Here is a 22,327-nt window from a genome sequence, read left to right on the forward strand (position 1 = left end):
ATGGAGTGAGAGAAAGGGTCGTATGTGGAGTGAAAGAGTGAGTGGACGTGAGTGGAGATGGTGAAAGGTGAGAGTGTGCGTTGAGGCGGTGTGGTGTGTTGAGGAGGACTGTGTGTTGAGGGTTCACATGGCAAGAGGTGTGTCACTATCCTCCTGATGCGATAGCATCGGGCCTTAATCTACTATAATAAATGCGCTAAGCAGCTTCCGGGTTGTAACAACTTCCGTCCAGTTGTAACTGGTGACGTCACAGCACACCTATTGCCATGTTAACCCTCAACACACCACTCCTCAACACACACTCCTCTCACCTTTCACTATCTCCACTAATGTCCACTCGCAGGATTTCAGAATACTCAAGATGGCATGGCCGCAAGAACATGTCGCCGGCGTGGACAATGTCGGGATCCAGGATGGCGCCGGCGGAAGAAGAGGTCGGGGATCGTGGAGCAGCGACGATGACGGTGTGAGTATGAGAGACGGAGTGAGAGAAAGGGTCGTATGTGGAGTGAAAGAGTGAGTGGACGTGAGTGGAGATGGTGAAAGGTGAGAGGAGTGTGTGTTGAGGTGGTGTGGTGTGTTGAGGAGGTGTGTGTGTATTGAGGGTTAACATGGCAAGAGGTGTGTCACTATCCTCTCGATGCGATAGCATCGGGCCTTAATCCACTATAATAAATGCGCTAAGCAGATTCCGGGTTGTAACAACTTCCGTCCAGTTGTAACTGGTGACGTCACAGCACACCTCTTGCCATGTTAACCCTCAACACACCACTCCTCAACACACACTCCTCTCACCTTTCACTATCTCCACTAATGTCCACTCGCAGGATTTCAGAATACTCAAGATGGCATGGCCGCAAGAACATGTCGCCGGCGTGGACAACGTCGGGATCCAGGATGGCGCCGGCGGAAGAAGATGTCGGGGATCATGGAGCAGCGACGATGACAGTGTGAGTATGAGAGACGGAGTGAGAGAAAGGGTCATATGTGGAGTGAAAGAGTGAGTGGATGTGAGTGGAGATGGTGAAAGGTGAGAGGAGTGTATGTTGAGGAGGTGTGTGTGTATTGATGGTTAACATGGCAAGAGGTGTGTCACTATCCTCTCGATGCGATAGCATCGGGCCTTAATCTAGTAGAAAAGAACCTTCTTGAGACAATAATCATATAGCTTTGAGATGTATTAGATACTATTTACATTGGTATAGCTCATATGATTCAAACATACAAAATTTTATAATTTCTGCAATTGAGTTTCTCCTTGGACACAATTACTTTTCATTCAACAATAGATTCTTCTTATAAACACAAGGCGTTAGTATGGGAGCGCGTTTTTCCCCGTCCCTAGCTAATATATGGCTACATGGGAGGAAAACTTTATTTTTTGTGATGATAATCCATATAAAAATGGTATTGTTTGGCTAGGAAGATATATAGATGACCTGGTATTTATTTGCGATACAAATGTTTTGGGAGATGTTTCTATCAGTGATTTCTTTAATTATCTAGATACCAATGATTACAATCTTAAATTTGCTAGTTAAGTACACGATTGTTCGGCCAATTTTTTGGACTTGACTCTGACAGGAGATAAGACCACACATCAGATTAATATTTCACCATATAGAAAAAATACGTATTGTAACAGCTAATTCTAACCATCCTAAACATACTATTAAAAATATTCCTCTTGGTGAACTGATTAGACTGAAAAGAAACAGTACACAAGATTCTACCTACAAAAAAGAAGTAGATTTAGCCTGTACCAGATTGAATGAACGAGGCTATTCCAAATATCATTTAGAAAGAGCAAAAAAACTGGTAGATAATATGGACAGAGCTCATTTGTTGTATTCTGAAAAGAAAAAATCCAATGATACTAGAAATGCTTCTAACAAAGTTACTTTTAGTACATCTTTTAGTCCTCAGTATCATAATATTGTTTCTATTATTAATAATATTTGCTGGTTCTTTGTCAAGACAAAACTTTAAAATCATTGGTAGATAGTAAATCTATCTCATTTGTTGCCAAACGTGCCCCCACATTAAGCTTACTTTTATCCCCTAGCCTTTTTAGTGATTCTGTGTCCTTCCATTCACAGGATACTAATTGGCTAAAAACCAAAGGCTGTTATGGATGTGGAGCTAATGTGTGTAAATGTTGCAAGCATGTCAAAAAATCTAAAACATTTACTTCCATGCATAATAATAAGACTTTTGATATTCTTTCATACATTAATTGTAATACTGCTGTTATTTATTTAATTAATTGTGAAATTTGTAACAAACAATATGTAGGTTGCACAATGAACACCTTAAGAAAAAGAATTAGAAAACATCTTTCAGATGCAGTTAATTTACCACCAGTGGGAGCCTCTGTAGTTTCCCGACATTTTTCTCAAATACATGGGGGTGATGTTAGAGGTTTTTCTTTTATAGGCATTGAACAGGTTAAAAAACAAGTGAGGGGGGGAAATTATCACAAAAAAATCTTAGCAAGAGAAAGTAAATGGATGTTTCTATTAGATACAAGGCTCCCACATGGATTTAATAATAGAATGGATCTGGCGAAATATTATAATTAATATTTAACATCATGTTTTTTGTTTAATCATATTGCGTTTAGTGATTTCTATGTATAGTTATAATGCTTCCATTATATAACACTGTTGTATAAATACATTTATAAGTGTTTTCTTTTAATTCTTTTTATATCTAAGTCAGATAACATTGTTAATATAAGTTCTGTTCACATTAATGCTTACTCTCTTGAACTGCTTCTGGAATATACAGAGTTAATACTAAAGGGTTTTACTCACACCTGTTACCATTCTCAGATTATTGTCTCAAGAAGGTTCTTTTCTTCTACTTAAGAACGTTTTTGGCATTCCAGAAATAGCTCGAGACCATGAAGAAGGCGGCAGTTTTCTTTTCCGCCGAAACGCGTAGTCTGTTCAGCATTATGTCCGCATCTTGCTACTGAACTCTGGATATATTTTAATTCATCTATAATACATTTTTGGATTTTTTTAATTACCTGAAGTTCCCGTTTGCTGGACGTTTCTGCTTTGATTCCTACATTGTTGGACTAGTTCCCAGTCCTGGTCCGTGCAATACAGAGAGAACAGGTATTTATCATCCAGAGTTCGGAGGACAGCTGGTCCAATTCGTGTTTTATTATATAAATATATATATAAATATATCTTAGATTAGACATTATATACAACCCCTGGAAAAAATTATGGAATCACCGGCCTTTGGAGGATGTCAATTCAGTTGTTTAACTTTGTAGAAAAAAAGCAGATCACAGACATGGCACAAAACTAAAGTCATTTCACGTGGCAACTTTCTGGCTTTAAGAAACACTAAAAGAAATCAAGAACAAAAAATGTGGTAGTCTGTAATGGTTACTTTTTTAACCAAGCATAGGGGAAAAATTATGGAGTCCCTCAATTCTGAGGAAAAAATTATGGAATCATGAAAAACAAACAAAAAAACCACTCCAAGACATCACTAGTATTTTGTTGCACCACCTCTGGCTTTTATAACAGCTTGCAGTCTCTGAGGCATGGACTTAATGAGTGTCAAACAGCACTCTTCATCAATCTGGCTCCAACTTTCTCTGATTGCTGTTGCCAGATCAGCTTTGCAGGTTGGAGCCTTGTCATGGACCATTTTCTTCAACTTCCACCAAAGATTTTCAATTGGATTGAGATCGGGACTATTTGCAGGCCATGACATTGACCTTATGTGTCTTTTTTCAAGGAATGTTTTCACAGTTTGTGCTCTATGGCAGGATGCATTATCATCTTTAAAAAATGATTTCATCATCCCCAAACATCCTTTCAATTGATGCGATTAGAAAAGTGTCTAAAATATTAACAAACTTGTGCATTTATTGAAGATGTAATGACAGCCATCTCCCCAGTGCCTTTACCTGACATGCATTCCCATATCATCAATGACTGTGGAAATTTGCATGTTCTCTTCAGGCAGTCATCTTTATAAATCTCATTGGAATGGCACCAAACATCATCATCACCTAGCCCAATGCAGATTTGCGATTCATCAATGAATATGACTTTCATCCAGTCATCCACAGTCCACGATTGCTTTTCCTTAGCTTATTGTAACCTTGTTTTTTTCTGTTTAGGTGTTAATGATGGCTTTCCTTTAGCTTTTCTGTATGTAAATCCCATTTCCTTTAGGCGGTTTCTTACAGTTCGGTCACAGACGTTGACTTCAGTTTCCACCCATTCTTTCCTCATTTGTTTTGTTGTGCATTTCCTGTTTTGGAGACATATTGCTTTAAGTTTCCGGTCTTGACGCTTTGATGTCTTCCTTGGTCTACCAGTATGTTTGCCTCTAACAACCTTTCCATGTTGGTTGTATTTGGTCCAGATTTTAGACACAGCTAACTGTGAAAAACCAACATCTTTTGCAACACTGCATGATGATTTACACTCGTTTAAGAGTTTGATAATCCTCTCCTTTATGTCAATTGACATCGCTCTTGTTGAAGCCATGATTCTTGTCAGTCCACTCGGTGCAACAACTCTCCAAAGTGTGATCACTCCTTTTTAGATGCAGACTAACAAGCAGATCTCATTTGATGCAGGTGTTAGTTTTGGGAATTAAAATTTACAGGGTGAATCCATAATTTTTTCCCTCAGAATTGAGAGATTCCATAATTTTTCCCCTCTGCTTGGTTAAAAAAAGTAACCATTACTGACTACTAGTGTTGAGCATTCCGATACTGCAAATATCGGGTTTCGGTCGATATTTGCTGTATCGGAATTCCGGTACTGAGTACCGATATTTTTACAATATCGGATACCGGAATCGGAAGTTCCCATAATGCAATGAGCCACTGTTGTGGCTGTGATTGGCTGCTGAAATGATGTCATCATGATGCATGGTCTGTGCGCATCATGATGCGTGGTCTGTGCGGGCCTGCTGGGGGCCTGTGCGGGCCTGCCGGGGGTCTGTGCCAGCTGCCGGGGGTCTGTGCGGACTGCCGGGGTCTGTACGGGCCTGCCAGGGGTCTGTGCCGGCTGCCGGGGGTCTGTGCGGACTGCTGGGGGTCTGTACAGGCCTGCCGGGGGTCTGTGCCGGCTGCCGGGGGTCTGTGCGGACTGCCGGGGGTCTGTGCAGGCCTGCCGGGGGTTGTGTGTGTGTGCAGGCATCGTCCCATCGGGCGATGCCTGCTACAATCACAGTGATTGACACATTAGCCAATGATGGTACAGTAGTAGTTCCATCATCCGGCTAATGTGTTGAATGTAAAAAAAAATATATATATATATATATATACATACTACATACATACTACATATATACAACATTCATACAACATACATACTACATACATACTACATATATACAACGTTCATACAACATACATACATACATACTACATACTACATACATACTACATATATACAAAATTCATACAACATACATACATACTTCATACATACTACATATATACAACATTCATACAACATACATACATACTACATACATACTACATATATACTACATTCATACAGCATAGTTTGTGATGATGACCATTAGTCCTTCGCGTCACCATGGATACAGTGGATGCCAACTCTCTTTCCAGGAATCAGCCGGTGAGGAATTGTGGCCCTCAGTAGGGTTATCAAACTTCCTGAGTCCAGCAGACCAGTCATTTGCACCCCGTTTACTTACACGGGGCATGCCTGCGGTCCCTCACCCTTGCCTGATGGAGGGACAGCACTGCAGACGGGGTATGCAAAATATGAGCAGCACCGACCCAGGTCTTGGTGGTTATAGGGCAACAGGCGGTTATGTGACCTGGGGTATGACACCTCCAACAAATTATACTATTGGTTGGGGTTTTTGACTCAGATATCTCCTGGGTTTGTGGGCGTCCCACCCCCTTCTTGGTGTATGCCCCGTTTAGGGACCCCCAGTATGGGAAGGCTCCACCCCCTTGCTTCCCTAAGGACCTCTCGACCGCTTGGTACCTCTCCACCAGGCTCAACGAATCATCAGCATTACGGGGATCTCCATGGGAAACCCAGGATTGCACCAGCCTTGGTGGGGAGTGTATTAACATGTCCAGAACAACCTTCTCCATCATCTGTGCTGGGGAGGCGGATTCAGGCTGCAACCATTTTTGGATCGACCATGTGTAGGAGATTGAACTATTGGGGCCGGGGAGGTTTGTTACTGTGCTATGTCCACTCGTGCACCTGTTGTGCCCTGACAGTCAAAGTCACTCCTAAGCATGCCAAGATCTAAGCCTTCAACTTGGCGTATTCTTTTGCGTCCTGCAACGTCAAGTCATAATACGCCTTCTGCGATTCACCTGTCAAATATGATGCCAGAACCTCCGCCCACTGCTCCGGAGGCAATTTCTTATGCTCCGCCACCCTCTCAACCACCACCAGGAATGCCTCGACATCATCACACGGGGTTATCTTTGCAATGATCTTCTGACCATCTTCCTCACATGAGAGTCATCACCTGGATTTGGGATCGCCTTGCCACGGACTGCCTCTGCTAGGAGTTTCATCTGCTGTCATTGCTCCTGTTGCTACATCTGCTGTTGCTGTTGCCACTGCTAATGCCACATCTGTTGCTGCTGGAGATTATCCTGCAATAGTTGCTTTAGCATATCCTCCATGTTTTCAGATTTCGCTCCTGCAGCCGCTTTTACCCAGGACATGCGATATCTGTGCGGCAGTCACACTGCCCCTTGGGATTCATGCCCTCACTTCTAGGACCAATTGTAGAGGATTGTACTCACTCAGCTGTTCTTGAGGTAGGCACAGGAGGCAGTTTTCATGCAAAGTCCAAGCAAGTTTATTTCACTTCATAAACCGCTTCAGATGACAAAACAAACAGAACCTTGTCAGGCACAAATTGAAAAAAAAACTGAAAACAAATTGTCCATATGATATTGCGGGTCCGCCCACTCAGGTGTCTTTAACAAAACACACTGGAGGTCTCCTCACATCCAGCCACAGACACTGAATGAGAGACTCGGCCTCCATTTTATCTGCCAAAACCACACCCCTGGGGTTGGGATATGTTAGCGGTCTTTCCCACCCATCTCTTATGACCACTTGTAAAACCCGACCCTGGAATGCCCACAAACTCTCTCAGCACTATATGTGCTGGAGCATGCTTCCGAGCTCACATCACTGCAGCTAACAGCCGCGATGACACATATCTCAAGGACTCGTCCGGAGGCCATCTTACACTTCCTAAAAAAAATTGTGCTGATGGAAGGTAGACATGTGGGAAATGTTATTTATTAACTATTTTTGTGAAATAACGCTCTTATAAAAAATTAGAAAATTGCTAAATTATAAAAATTTTTGTTAAATTTCCATAGTTTTTTTTATAAATAAACGCAAGTCATATTGAAGAAATTTTACCACTAACATGAAGTACAATATGTTACAAAATAAAACAATCTCAGAATCAGTGGGATTCGTTGAAGCGTTCCAGAGTTATTACAGTGGTTAGAATTGTAAAATTCGGCTTGGTAATTAAGGTCAAAATTGGCTCGGTCACTGAGGGGTTCACCCCTTCACGAAATGTGATATATATTGAAGTCGTATGTCATGTCCCTGACTTTGATGCAGGCTCCGCTGTCATGTGCCTTTTACAGTCGCGGGTGGATCAGGGCTCCACTCGTGGTTGTTAACCAGTTAGATCCCGCTGTCAATCTCTGACATAAGGATTTAACATGGGCCAGGCAGAAGGACGTCGCAAATTCCACAATCCGCACCCCTATCACGTGATCGGGGGCACCAATGGGTTGTCATGACAGTCAGGGGTCTGCAGAAGCCCCCCATGTCTGTCATTATGATACTCTTGTGAACGCTGACTCGTGCCCAATAATCATAGGAGATTGTCATTTATGCTACATATGGCAAAGCTGAAGCCCTGCTATATATAGCATATACGATCGGACAATTGCGGCTTCAAATTACCTAACTATTAAATACTGTTAAAAGTGAGAAAAAAAAGTTTTTACAAATTAAAAAAAAAACATGCAAAAAGCTCAAATTTTTTTTAAAATACACACGTTTGGTATTGCTGTGTACAGAAATGTCTGATCTATCAAAATATATAGTAAATTAATCAGATTAGTAAATGGCATAATTTGAAAAAAAAATCGAAACGCCAGAATTACTTTTTTTGTCTGCTGCAACACCACAATAAAAAAAGGCTATCAAAACATTGTATCTACCCCAAGATAGTATCAATAGAAATGTCACCACAGCACATAAAAAATAAGCCATCACCCAGCCCCATATCCCAAACAAACAACGAAAACGCTACGGGTCTTGGAAAATGGCAACAAACTCAAAAAACTTTTTTTCATACAAATTTGTCAATTTTTTTCACAACTTATATAAAAAATAAACTATACATGTTTGGTATCTGCGTACTCGTGCTGACCTGGGGAATCATATCGCCAGGTCAGTTTTACCATATATTAAACATGGTAAAAACAATTATGGAATTGCATTTTTTTGCAATTTCACCGCACTTGGAATTTTTTTCACATTTTCTATTATACTATATGGTAAAAATCAATTATGTCATTCAAAAGTACAACTCGACCAACAAAAAAACAAGCCCTCACAGTCATATTGATGGAAAATACATAAATTAAAAAGGTAAGGCTCTGGGATGAAGGGAACGAAAAAAACGAAAAAAAAAAAAAAAAAAAAAGGAAAATGGCCATGGTGTGAAGAGGTTAACAGAGTAACTGAGTAGTACACTAAGGAAAAATGTACCCCACTTTATTGCTATGCTATTATTATTCATATTATTCTCATATTATACAATATGGTGTACATTATTAAAGAACAAAATAAGGAAATGCTGCTTAGGTGAGTTTTCATGTAAATGTAGTAATAACCAAGCGAAATGTAAGTTAACTTACCACTCTGGTAAATGTCCTCCCAAAATTGGCGCTCCACAACACAAAGAACCTCCAAGCATCTCACTGCCATTTCTCTTCTATGTATATCTTTAGAGTTCAGCATTTCTTATGGAAAGAAACAGAAGTCAGGTGAATTTCTATTCTTGTACAAGCAAGGAATTCTGGAGAATTGCTTGACACCAGATTAGCCTGGGTATTGTAATCCAAAATAGGAAAATAGCAAAAAAATATTGGGCGGTTTTGCTAACGGGAGTGATTGGAGAATACTCAGAACATGTAGGGAGAAATTTATCAAGCTAAATGTGTCACAATTCTGGAGGAATTTGTGTCCAAAATCTGTCTTTGGTGATGTGCTTCATATTTATTGATTTTCACCATATAATCTAATAAAAAATGCAGTCCATCTAGTGGGGATTAACCCTGACTGGTCTGTATGTACACCGGAATCAATTATTTAATTTAATATTATAGGAATAAATTTGGCAAAAATGTTACAGTATGGGCAGCAAGCACGGTGGCTCAGTGGTTAGCAGTGTTAGCTGGGGTTCTGGGTTCAAATCCAACCAAGGAGCACATCTGAAAGGAGTTTGTTTGTTCTCCCCGTGTTTGCGTGGGTTTCCACCAGTTTCCTCCCCCACACCAAAGACATATGGAAATTAGATTGTGAAACCAATGGGGACAGTGCCGATAATCTTTGTAAAGTGCTGCGGTATATGATAGAGCTATATAAGTGAATAAAATAAACAAAAATAAATAGCCTGTGGGCAGCAATGAAATAGGTTGTATATCAGTCCAGAACATGTGAGCACTTACTATCTTTTTGAAGGATGACCACCACTATCTCTTGCATAGTGTTCAGCAGCACATTGTCCTTTGTAGACTTTTGGAAGGTCTGTAGTATGTCTCCAAATTGTTTGCACAGCATTGTGTGACCCCAAAGAGCAAAGACACCCTTTAAAAGAAAACCAGTCCGGCACTAGCAATCTACCCAACTGGGCACATTCCCTGTGTGCCAAGAGGTCTGATTTGGATGGTTGAGAGGCTTCTTACGTGGATCTAAGGGGTATCATCTCTCTTTGTGGGGAGTGACATGATTTAAAAGAAAAGCCAAACCAAACACTCTGTTTGCAGACACGTGTTTGCCCCTCATCAGTGCAAACAGTTCTTACTTGGCTGGAAGAGAGGCCTCTGACGTGGATCTACAGGGGAAAGTGTCTCCTTGTGGAGAGTGATGTTGTGAGGATAGGCCATGCAATACTCTTCTTGGAGATTATATATGAAAACTGCATCTTCAGAGAAGATTTGAACATTAGTGCTACCTATTGGTAGTAGCAAATCTAAAAGTCAATATGCAGTATCCTATGTGATGTAGAAAGCACAATCTCAGTGTATTCTATGTGATTTATGTGCAATCTCAGTGTATCCTATGTAATGTATACAGGAATCTTCGTGTATCCTCTATGATGTATACAGCTATCTCAGTGTAACATATGACTAAGGGTGCCTTTGTGCACCAGAAACGCGTCAGGTGTTTTTTGCATTTTAATATGGCATATTAGCCTAATAAAGTTTTTTTTCATTTATGCCGGTGTGCCGAACGAACTTTCTTCTTCTTGTGGATATGTGATGTGTACCGCAATATCAGTGTATCCTTTGTGATGCGTATAGCAGTCTCATAGTATCCAAAGTAATGTATCAGCAGTCTCAGTGTATCCTATGTGATGTATACAGCTGTCTCAGTGTATCCTATGTGATGTATGCAGCAGTCTCAATGTATCCTGTGTGATGTATACAGCAATCTCAGTGTAATTTCTGCACCAGCATAGAAGAGGGTTCTTCACAGTAAGAGCAGTGAGGATCTGGAATTCTCTTCCTGAGGAAGTGGTGATGGCCAACTCACTGAATGAATTTAAGTAAGGAATGGATGCTTTTCTTGTGAGTAACAGTATAGAAGGTTACGAATAACATAATATTATAGGTACATGGTTGACACAGCTTAGGGGAAGGAATTTTTTTCCCTATGGAGAAAATTGGCTTCTACTCTGTGGGTTTTTTGCCTTCCCCAGGATCAACAATGCCGAACAGCTGCACTAAAAATAGGCTGAACTAGATGGACATAAGGTCTTCCTTCAGCCTTCAAAACTATGTTACTATGTTACTATGTATCCTGTGTGATGTATCAGTGGTTTTTGACTGCATGACTCAACTGAAACTGCCCTAACTAAAGTCACCAATGACCTACTAACCACCAAGAGCAAGCGACACTACTTTGTCCGCCTTCTCCTCGACCTGTCTTCTGCCTTTGACACTGTGGACCACTCCCTCTTGTAACAGATTCCCTCATCTCTTGGCACCACTGATTTGGCCCTATCCTGGATCTTGTCATATCCAACAGACCGGACATTCAGTGTCTCCCTCTCCCACACCACCTCCTCACCTCGCCCTGCTGTCGGTGTTCCACAAGGCTCAGTTATAGGACCTAAGACAGCTCATAGAATACCACGGTTTGCGGTATCATCTCTACACCAATAGCACACAGATCTACCTATCTGGACCTGACATAACCTCCTTACTGACCAAAATCACACAATGTCTGTCCACTATTTCAGCTTTCTTTTCTGCTCTCTTTCTAAAACTGAACATGGACAAAACAGAATGCATCATCTTTCCCCCATCTCACTCTACTCCTCCACCAGACCTATCCATCAATGTCAATGGCTGCTCACTTTCCCCAGTCCCGTATGCGCGGTGCCTCGAAGTGATCCTCCACCCTGCCCTCTCTTTCAAGCCACATATCCAAGACCTTACCTCCTCCTGCCGACTCTAACTCAAAAATATTTCCCGGATCCTTAACTTCCTTGACCAAGCAACTGCAAAAACGCTCGTAACCACCTTCATCATCTCCTGCCTCAACTACTGAAACCTCCTACTCTCTGGCCTCCTCTCTAGCACTCTTGCACCACTCCAATCTTTCCTAAACTCTGCTGCCCGACTAATCCACCTGTCTCCCTGTTATTCCCCAGCCTCTCCTCACTGCCAAGCTATTCACTGGCTTCCTATTGTACAGAGGCTACAGTTCAAAACCCTAACTATAACATACAAAGCCATCTGTCTCCTCCATACATCGTCTCCCGGTACTTAACTACATGCAACCTTCGATCCTCTCAAGATCTCCTTCTCTACTCCCCTCTTATCTCTTCTTCCCACAACCGCATACAAGACTTCTCCTGTGCTTCCCCTATACCCTGGAATTCTCTACCCCAACACATCAGACTCTCGCCTACCATGGAAACCTTCAAAAGGAACCTGAAGACCCACCTCTTCCAACAAGCCTACAACCTGCAGTGATCCTCAGTCAACTGAACTGCCGCATGACCAGCTCTACCCTCTCCTAGTGTATCCTCACCCAATCCCTGTAGACTGTGAGTCATCGCTGGCAGGGTCCTCCCTCCTTCTGTACTTGTGTGTGCCATGTATTGCTCCTGTTTATTGTACATGTCTATGTATGCCCTTTTTTCACATGTAAAGCGCCATGGGATATATGGCGCTATAATAATGAATAATAATGATAATAATGTGATGTACACAGCAATCTCAGCGTATCCTATGTGATGTATACAGCAGCTTCTGTGAATCCCTATGTGATCTAAGGTGCGCAACAAGCTAGTATTTTTGGCTGAAGATCCCGAAGGTCATTGTTGATAGGCAGTGTCCTTCAGAGCCTGCTCTCAGCCAGAAGTCCAGGACCACAGTTAACCTTTTGCCAGTCCTGTACCGTTCGCAAGTTGGCATCCGCAGCTATCAGCCATTTTGTTGAATTTGAATGGAGTGAATAACAAGAAATCTATATTTTCCAGAATGTGGATTTTTGTAAAATACCTATATAATTCAATTCTAATCAAACAAATTTGCCAATCTCTAATGCTATGTGATGTATATGCAGCACAGTCTCAATACAACCTATGTGATGTACATAGAGCAATCTCATTGTTTCCTATTTAATGTACAGAAAGCAAAGTTTCAGTGTATCCTATGTGATCAATATACAACAGTCGCGTGTAAAGGTATCATTTTATTCAGCTTGCTATGACCTACATACCCAAAGAGATGGCTTAGGAGCGTTGATCCTACTGACAGATTCCCTTTAAGAGGTAGAGAAACCTTCTGTAGGGGTTATCATGAAAGTTACAAAGTTACAGGACACAATGACATACAGTATATGTACAGCATTTACATACTGTATATACACTGTATGTATATATATATATATATATATGATATATAGGTACAGGAAAGCTGACTAGCATTAACACAGAACTTACCAAATAGATGATTCCATACTTGTAGCTCTGGAATATTTAGTTCTATTACATATTTTAAAATCTGGGTATGGAAATATAGCACAGCTAAATGAATAACATTATTTCCCATACTGTCTGTCTTTTTCCAATTTCCTCCAAGAGAAATAATATATTTGAAAGCATCAAATGCTCCTGATGTGGCTGTGAGAAGCAATGGAGTAGATTTATATCTGTGAATCATAAAACAGGAGTAAATATAACACTGGGTTTAAATGCAGCTAATATAATAACATTTCAAATCTTAGAACAAAATAAATTTAAAAAGACAACCCAAACATGCACAAATGAAAGAGAAAAGTAGTAATAACATATTATGGTCTATAAACATGAAATCATAAAGACTCACCACCAAGGAGAAAGCATGAACTATGATGCTGTTTTGCAATTGGTCATTGGTCTGATTAAGGTAGTATCAATTCTGAACCGCTACATTTCTCTATTTACTGTACCTATTCACAGTATGAGCCCGCACAACTCTCCTAATAAAAAGTACGGGCACCCATATATAGCCTCCTATATACTGTATGAGCCCCCACATAGCCTCCTATATACTGTATGAGCCCCCACATAGTCTCCTATATACTGTATGAGCCCCCACATAGCCTCCTATATACAGTATGAGCCCCCACGCCTCCTGTACACAGTATGTCACTATATAGCTAGTGCCTACAAGTAGTATTCAACCCCCTGCAGATTTAGCAGGTTTGATAAGATGCAAATAAGTTAGAGCCTTCAAACTTCACACAACAGCAGGATTTACTAACAGATGCACAAATCTTACAAACCAAAAAATTATGTTGCTCAGTTAAATTTTAATAAATTTTAAACATAAAAGTGTGGGTCAATTATTATTCAACCCCTAGGTTTAATATTTTGTGGAATAACCCTTGTTTGCAATTACAGCTAATAATCGTCTTTTATAAGACCTGATCAGGCCGGCACAGGTCTCTGGAGTTATCTTGGCCCACTCCTCCATGCAGATCTTCTCCAAGTTATCTAGGTTCTTTGGGTGTCTCATGTGGACTTTAATCTTGAGCTCCTTCCACAAGTTTTCAATTGGGTTAAGGTCAGGAGACTGACTAGGCCACTCCAACACCTTGATTTTTTGCCTCTTGAACCAGGCCTTGGTTTTCTTGGCTGTGTGCTTTGGGTCGTTGTCTTGTTGGAAGATGAAATGACGACCCATCTTAAGATCCTTGATGGAGGAGCGGAGGTTCTTGGCCAAAATCTCCAGGTAGGCCGTGCTATCCATCTTCCCATGGATGCGGACCAGATGGCCAGGCCCCTTGGCTGAAAAACAGCCCCACAGCATGATGCTGCCACCACCATGCTTGACTGTAGGGATGGTATTCTTGGGGTCGTATGCAGTGCCATCCAGTCTCCAAACGTCACGTGTGTGGTTGGCACCAAAGATCTCGATCTTGGTCTCATCAGACCAGAGAACCTTGAACCAGTCTGTCTCAGAGTCCTCCAAGTGATCATGAGCAAACTGTAGACGAGCCTTGACATGACGCTTTGAAAGTAAAGGTACCTTACGGGCTCGTCTGGAACGGAGACCATTGCGGTGGAGTACGTTACTTATGGTATTGACTGAAACCAATGTCCCCACTGCCATGAGATCTTCCCGGAGCTCCTTCCTTGTTGTCCTTGGGTTAGCCTTGACTCTTCGGACAAGCCTGGCCTCGGCACGGGAGAAAACTTTCAAAGGCGGTCCAGGCCGTGGAAGGCTAACAGTAGTTCCATAAGCCTTCCACTTCCGGATGATGCTCCCAACAGTGGAGACAGGTAGGCCCAACTCCTTGGAAAGGGTTTTGTACCCCTTGCCAGCCTTGTGACCCTCCACGATCTTGTCTCTGATGGCCTTGGAATGCTCCTTTGTCTTTCCCATGTTGACCATGTATGAGTGCTGTTCACAAGTTTGGGGAGGGTCTTAAATAGTCAGAAAAGGCTGGAAAAAGAGATAATTAATCCAAACATGTGAAGCTCATTGTTCTTTGTGCCTGAAATACTTCTTAATACTTTAGGGGAACCAAACAGAATTCTGGTTGTTTGAGGGGTTGAATAATAAATGACCCTCTGAATAAACTTTTCACAATTTAAAAAAAAATTAAACAAAGAAATAACATTCTTTTTTGCTGCAGTGCATTTCACACTTCCAGGCTGATCTACAGTCCAAATGTCACAATGCCAAGTTAATTCCGAATGTGTAAACCTGCTAAATCTGCAGGGGGTTGAATACTACTTGTAGGCACTGTATATCTTTGTTTAATATTTACATTTGTTTGGCAATATGAAACATATAAGTGCAACAAACATGCAAAAGAATAGCAAATCAAGACGGGGGCAAACTTTTTCAGACAACTGTAGATATTTATTTATTTTTTATTAGGTTTATCTTGGCCAAATAATAGGTAGTATATTGCATTCAGAGCGTATTTGTAGCATCAATGTTGTGTTTCTGGTGTTTTGTATTTTCAAGATAGCCTTATCGTGATTATAGTGTAAATTTTGCTTGTGCCCTATTCAGAACACCATATTTACAGCAGAGTAGATACAAGTGTTTTTTAATTCTGTTAATGACAGCGCTATAATTAAAAACCCACAATGGGCTGGAAATTCATAGGCTATGTTCCATTTAAATATATTTTTTTCCTACGTGGTTTTAACAAGGATGGAATAAAACTTGATTTTTGTATATCAGAACTAGATTATCTATTTTCCATGCTGTGGCAGTTTTTATTGTTGCCAGTTTTTTAGGGATACATAAGATTTTTTAATAAATTATTTAATTTTATACAAGTCAAGATGAACAATTATGACAATTCAGGCAAAGTTGTGTTTTTTTCTATGTGTTGTTCACCATCTGGGAAATAAATAATTATATAGTTTTATTATACTAGTCATTAGTGATGTGGTAATATCAGATATGTGACTTCTTGGGGTGAGCTTGCTTTAAAAAAAATGCTTTATTTAAAATCAACATTTTTTTTACTTACTTAAAATTTTTTATTTTTTTACAATATTTATTGTTTCTACAAGAGGACTTGAATATGCGATCCTTAGAATTATCAAGTTAGTGTTTGGGATCGTTTACAAGATAGTACTTTCAGTAAGAAAATGGAGAGCACACGGACAGCACTATGACCAAAGTTATTCAGTGGAGCAGTGTACAAAAGATTTTTTTCAGGAACTGAATCTATTTGAAAAAAAATGAAACCTGCACTAATTTCTTCCATGTTTCAGATGAGACTCACCCAATAAAGTCAATGGGTGCGCCCCCCCAAAAATGGATGTCATACAGAGGCACCGTATAACATTTGTTTTTTACGAATATGATGCATTTATTTAAAAAAAAAAAACTAGAAGCTGTAAATGGTCTTGAAAATTTTTAGGAGCCTCTGCTGTAAAAAAAAAAACAGATTACATACCGATGACAAAGTAAGAAAAAAAATCGTCCGAGTTTTCTGGATTAAACTCTGATGAATTTTTATAAGTTTATGTGAACCTGTCCTTATACTGACAGGCAGCCCAATGGACTGTACCTCTGACACGATCTTTATGCTTTGGTTTCAAGCAGACACAGCTAGCAAGTGATAGGCATTTGGATACCATAAGAATATCGGTTCCCAACGATCGCATTACATGGAGCAGATAGAGTGGTAGATGGCGCTATCTCATGCTGTCAAACTTCTTACATCCCACGATCACTATTGACGGCGACATGTAAAATGTTAATAATGGATCTGCAAACACTGGCTGTGCTCATTAGCCACTGCTGTGATTGCAACTAGTAATGGATAGTGAGCAATTCAACTTAGAGGAACAAGGAATTAGGATCTCGGAGTGAATATTTACTGCTATTTCTAGTCGTGATGCAAAGTTCATGTTCTATTAGGACATGAAAAGGCTGTGAAGTGATGGGAAGTGGGTAAAAGTGCACAATCACACTTCTTATTTGTTCTCTTAACAAAACTACACACTGTCAATTTTAAGTTTGTAGTCTCATGAAATTGTGGAAAATCTTTGGAACACTGAACCTACAGTATACAGTATATAGATGAGGCAACGGAGCTATAGCAACCTATGTAATGAAAGTAAATAAGGATCTGTTCCCACTGCTCTTGGTGTGTACATGTAGTGTGTGCAGAATAGCTTACAGTGGCATGTAAAAGTTTGGGCACCCCTAGTCATAATTACTGTTATTGTCAAGAGTTAAGCAAGTTGAAGATTAAGATTGATTTAATCTCATTTTTGCCCTATGAGCTGCGGCCACCGCCATCAGGGACTTATCTATAGCATTCTGTAATGCTGTAGATAAGCCTCCGATGTAACCTGAAAGATTCAGGTCCGATGGGTGTCGCAGTCTGGTCCGGCGCCTCCCATGTTCTAGCGATGACGTCCTCCTCCTTACTTCTGCCGTGGCGCCTGCGCAGGCGTACTTTATCTTCCCTGTTGAGGGCAGAGTAAAGTATTGCAGTGTGCAAGCACCGGACCTCTCTGACCTTTCCCAGCGCCTGCGCACTGCAGTACTCTGCACTGCCCTCAACAGGGAAGATAAAGTATGCCTGCGCAGGAGCCACAGGAGAAGTAAGGAGGAGGACGTCATTGCATGAGGATGGGAGGACCCGGACCGCGACACCCATGAGACCGGACCCCCGGGTGAGTATAATCTTACTCGCTTTTCTTATCTTTCAGGTTCACTCGGGGGTTTGTCTACAGCATTACAGAATGTTATAGATAAGCCCCTGATGGCGGTGGCCGCAACTCATATTGGAAAAATGAGGTGACAGCTTCCCTTTAAATGATCCCTAAAAGGCCGAAAGTTAAAGATGACACATTTAACTTGTATAAATGTACATGATGAATAGGCTCATTGATCCATACAGGCAGAATTATACAAAAAGAATGTTTTGCTTTTCATTTACTGGTCAGGTAGACTACGGTAGACCTTTTTTCTATTTCGAAAAATGAAAAAATATATATACCTGCGCTGGCTGACTATATCCTGAGGTAACCTCCTTGATAGGTCATGAATGAGTATAACACTTCATGTAAACTGTGGGGCTGCAGGTGGATCCAGCGTGCACCACGTGTGGAGATGGCTATACTACGGTGGTAAACAGAGACGCAGCACCAAGGAGGCGTCCCTCCTGTGGGCGGTGGTGCAGTGGCGTCTCTGAAGCTGACAGCCGCTGGGCGCAATGAACAATGGCGGCGCTCTCCGGCCGAGAGGCGCCGCCGGCGTGCAGCGGCTGAGAGGGAGGAGGACCAGGTGACGTCACCGGGAAAAAAGGAAGGGAGCGCCTACAGGCCAGACTAGAAGCCAACGCGTTTCTAAGGTCTACGGACCTTCTTCGCCCTGACGAAGAAGGTCCGTAGACCTTAGAAACGCGTTGGCTTCTAGTTTGGCCTGTACGCGCTCCCTTCCTTTTTTCCCGGTGACGTCACCTGGTCCTCCTCCCTCTCAGCCGCTGCACGCCGGCGGCGCCTCTCGGCCGGAGAGCGCCGCCATTGTTCATTGCGCCCAGCGGCTGTCAGCTTCAGAGACGCCACTGCACCACCGCCCACAGGAGGGACGCCTCCTTGGTGCTGCGTCTCTGTTTACCACCGTGGTATAGCCATCTCCACACGTGGTGCACGCTGGATCCACCTGCAGCCCCACAGTTTACATGAAGTAAGTGTTATACTCATTCATGACCTATCAAGGAGGTTACCTCAGGATATAGTCAGCCAGCGCAGGTATATATATTTTTTCATTTTTCAATTGTCATTGGTTCTCCTTTGGGTGTGCACAGACCCAAGGTATTTACCAGCAGCGGCTGTATTGCACATATCCACCCCCAATTGTATTAGGAAGCACCGGTGTATATTTGTTATTTTTTCTATTTCGGTTTAGGTGTTTGATGTACTTTTTTTTATAAAACTGACCACCAAAAAAAGACAGAAGAGATACAGTACATAATTAATGAGAGTAATGATTTCTAATAACATATGAAACTGTGCAGTTGCTTATGTTAGAAGTTTATGTCTTCCAAATAAACGGGTGGCTAAGCACATACTGTTCGAATAATGTTGGGTGTAAATTACTGTACATTTGTTTGAAAGCTTCCATTAAAATATTCTGTTGGCTAACATAATCAGCGGAGATGGGTAGGGCAAGCATTTGTACATAATAGTGTCAACCTTTTTGAAAGTATCAGTTTTATATTAAAAATACTTTAATTTCCACAATACTACTTACTCTGCAGCTGTTTCCATCTCCAATAAAGAACAATCTTTTCTGCAAAGAGCTCGGATACAGGGAACTGCCCCATAAAAAGCTGCAAAATGTATTGCCATCCATCCACGATGGTCATACAACATATAATCTGCTTTCAAAGAAAGAAGGCATACGAGAACTCCAAGTGAGCCACACTGAGCTGCGATGTGTAAGGCAGTGAGTCCTTAAACACAAGAATACAATATTTCATTAGTTATCCAGTGTCTGTAAAAGACCAAAAGACAAACAATCATCTAAAAAACAATTACAGTCATACTGGAAGGCTAAGTTACTATAAGTTGTTCACAGAAATAATAACAATTTCCCTAAAATCTTCTATTTCATCAGACATACATTAAAACAAAGTGAATCCCCTAAATAGGAGCTGATATTTGTAATTAAAGGGACTTGTGGTGCAAGTATCCTGATCGAATATATGGAATAAATCAGGGTCTAAAAAAATGAAAAAACGCAATACCTACAGTGGCATGTAGGGGTGTAAAAGGGAACCTGGAAACTATAGGCCGGTAAGCTTAACATCTGTTGTGGGTAAAATTTTTGAAGGGTTTCTAAGGGATACCATTATGGAATATCTCAATGTTAATAAATGTTTAACTCCATATCAACATGGATTTATGAAGGATCGCTCCTGTCAAACTAACCTGATCAGCTTCTATGAGGATGTAAGCTCTCAAATGGACCAAGGAGAATCTGTTATGAATGAGTCACCGTAGGAGGCAAAAACAGAAATACTAGCTAAGTCCAGAAAACCAGAGAAGTTGGCAGCTATCGGATTGCAGACCCCTGAACCTAACAACAACAACTAGCAGTAGCCGTGGAGGGTTCCTACGGTGCCCTAGACCCCTCGATCACAGCCGGAGAACTACATAGCCTAAAGACAGAAAGGGAAATCTAAACTGCCCCAGAGCAGACCCCAAAGCAATAGGCAACCCCCAACATATAATGACGGTGAAGTAAGATGAAAAAACACTCACACAGATAGAAAGACAGTCTGAGCAAATGATGGGGCCCAAGCTAACTATATAGGACAGGATAGAAAAGCTGCTGTCTGCAATCCGCCAAAACCCTCTTAAAAACAAGAGCCAACAGACTGATAGGGAAAAAAGCCCTGAAGACGCTAGGCTTCAAAAAGACTATATCAGTACTCAGGTATTTTCTGAAGACAGAGGAAAAAGGAATTCAGCTCACCCACCAGGGAAAGGCAGAAATCAGAAAAACAAGGCAAAACAAAACCAAAACACAAATGCAAAAAGCAGAGCAGAAAAACTTAGCTGTTGAGGAGCAGGAATCAGACTGGTCTCCAAGAATCCCTCAGAGAAATCACCCGCAAGGCAGAAGGGCGTCGGCTGCCTTATATCCAGTCAGCAATTCCAGTCACCCAGTCATCATCATTCTGCTCAGGTTCTTTGTAATCAGCCTCACTACCTTCCTTCACCAGAAGAGGGAGTTCATCAGACCTCAATGGTGAAGGGGAAAATGAACTCACAACAAAAATCATTGGATGTCATTTATCTCGACTTCTCTAAAGCATTTGACACTGTCCCACATAAAAGATTGGTAAGTAAGATGAGAAAGCTTGGGCTAGGGGAAAATGTGTGTAGATGGGTAGGTTGCTGGCTTAGTGATAGAAAACAAAGAGTGGTTATTAATGGTGCATACTCAGATTGGGCCAGGGTTACTAGTGGGGTACCACAGGGTTCTGTATTGGGCCCCCTACTATTTAATATATTTAATAATGATCTAGTGGATGGCTTACACAGTAAAATATCAGTATTTGCAGATGATACAAAACTATGTAAGGTAGTTAACACAAAAGGAGGACAGTTTGCAACTACAGACAGATTTGAGTAAATTGGAGAATTGGGCTGAAAAATGGCAAATGAGGTTTAACACAGATAAGTGTAAGGTTATGCACATGGGAAGGAGAAACAGATGCCATAATTACTTACTAAATGGGAAACTGCTGGGGAAATCAGACATGGAAAAAGACTTAGGTATCTTAGTCAATAAGAAGCTAAATTGGAGTGCCCAGTGTCAGGCAGCTGCCACCAAAGCAAATAGGGTCATGGGATGCATTAGAAGAGGTCTGGGGACACAAGATGAAAACATAATTCTCCCTCTGTACAAATCACTCGTCAGACCACACTTGGAGTATTGTGTGCAATTTTGGACGCCGCTGCTCAAGAAAGACATTACTGAACTTGAAAGGGTTCAAAGGCGGGCTACTAAAATGATAAATGGAGTTGGTTCACTACAATACCCAGAAAGGTTATCAAAATTAGGTCTATTTACTCTAGAAAAGAGAAGACTTAGGGGAAACTTAATATATATGTACAAGTATATCAGAGGGCAATACAGAGATCTCTCCAATGAACTGTTTGTACCAAGGACTGTGACAAGAACAAGGGGGCATTCTCTTCGTTTGGAGGAAAGACAATTTCTGCACCAGCATAGAAGAGGGTTCTTCACGGTAGGAGCAGTGAGGCTCTGGAATTCTCTTCCTGAGGAAGTGGTGATGGCCAACTCACTGAATGAATTTAAGAAAGGAATGGATGCTTTTCTTGTGAGTAACAGTATAGAAGGTTACAAATAACAGAATATTATAGGTAGATGGTTGACCCAGCTTAGGGGAAGGAATTTTTTTTCCCTATGGAGAAAATTGGATTCTACTCTGGGTTTTTTGCCTTCCCCAGGATCAACAATGCAGAACAGCTGCACTAAAAATAGGCTGAACTA

The 22,327-nt window shown here is 41.2% G+C and overlaps 1 protein-coding gene across 1 annotated transcript in view; it reads right to left on the minus strand.

The window, feature by feature from the left end:
- ANKAR (ankyrin and armadillo repeat containing) overlaps positions 1-22,327 on the minus strand; it is a 623,401-nt gene that overhangs the window by 388,552 nt on the left and 212,522 nt on the right. Inside the window, exons 9-11 of the mRNA XM_073558116.1 lie at positions 19,553-19,754; positions 13,273-13,481; positions 8,951-9,055 (exon numbers count right to left, since the gene is read on the minus strand). Coding sequence (XP_073414217.1) covers positions 8,951-9,055; positions 13,273-13,481; positions 19,553-19,754 — 516 coding nt within the window. The remainder of the gene's footprint in view (positions 1-8,950; positions 9,056-13,272; positions 13,482-19,552; positions 19,755-22,327) is intronic.

The sequence above is a fragment of the Dendrobates tinctorius genome, unplaced genomic scaffold, assembly GCF_039654945.1.
Source record: "Dendrobates tinctorius isolate UK_male_01 unplaced genomic scaffold, ASM3965494v1 ptg000254l, whole genome shotgun sequence".
NCBI classification, from domain to species: Eukaryota; Metazoa; Chordata; class Amphibia; order Anura; family Dendrobatidae; genus Dendrobates; species Dendrobates tinctorius.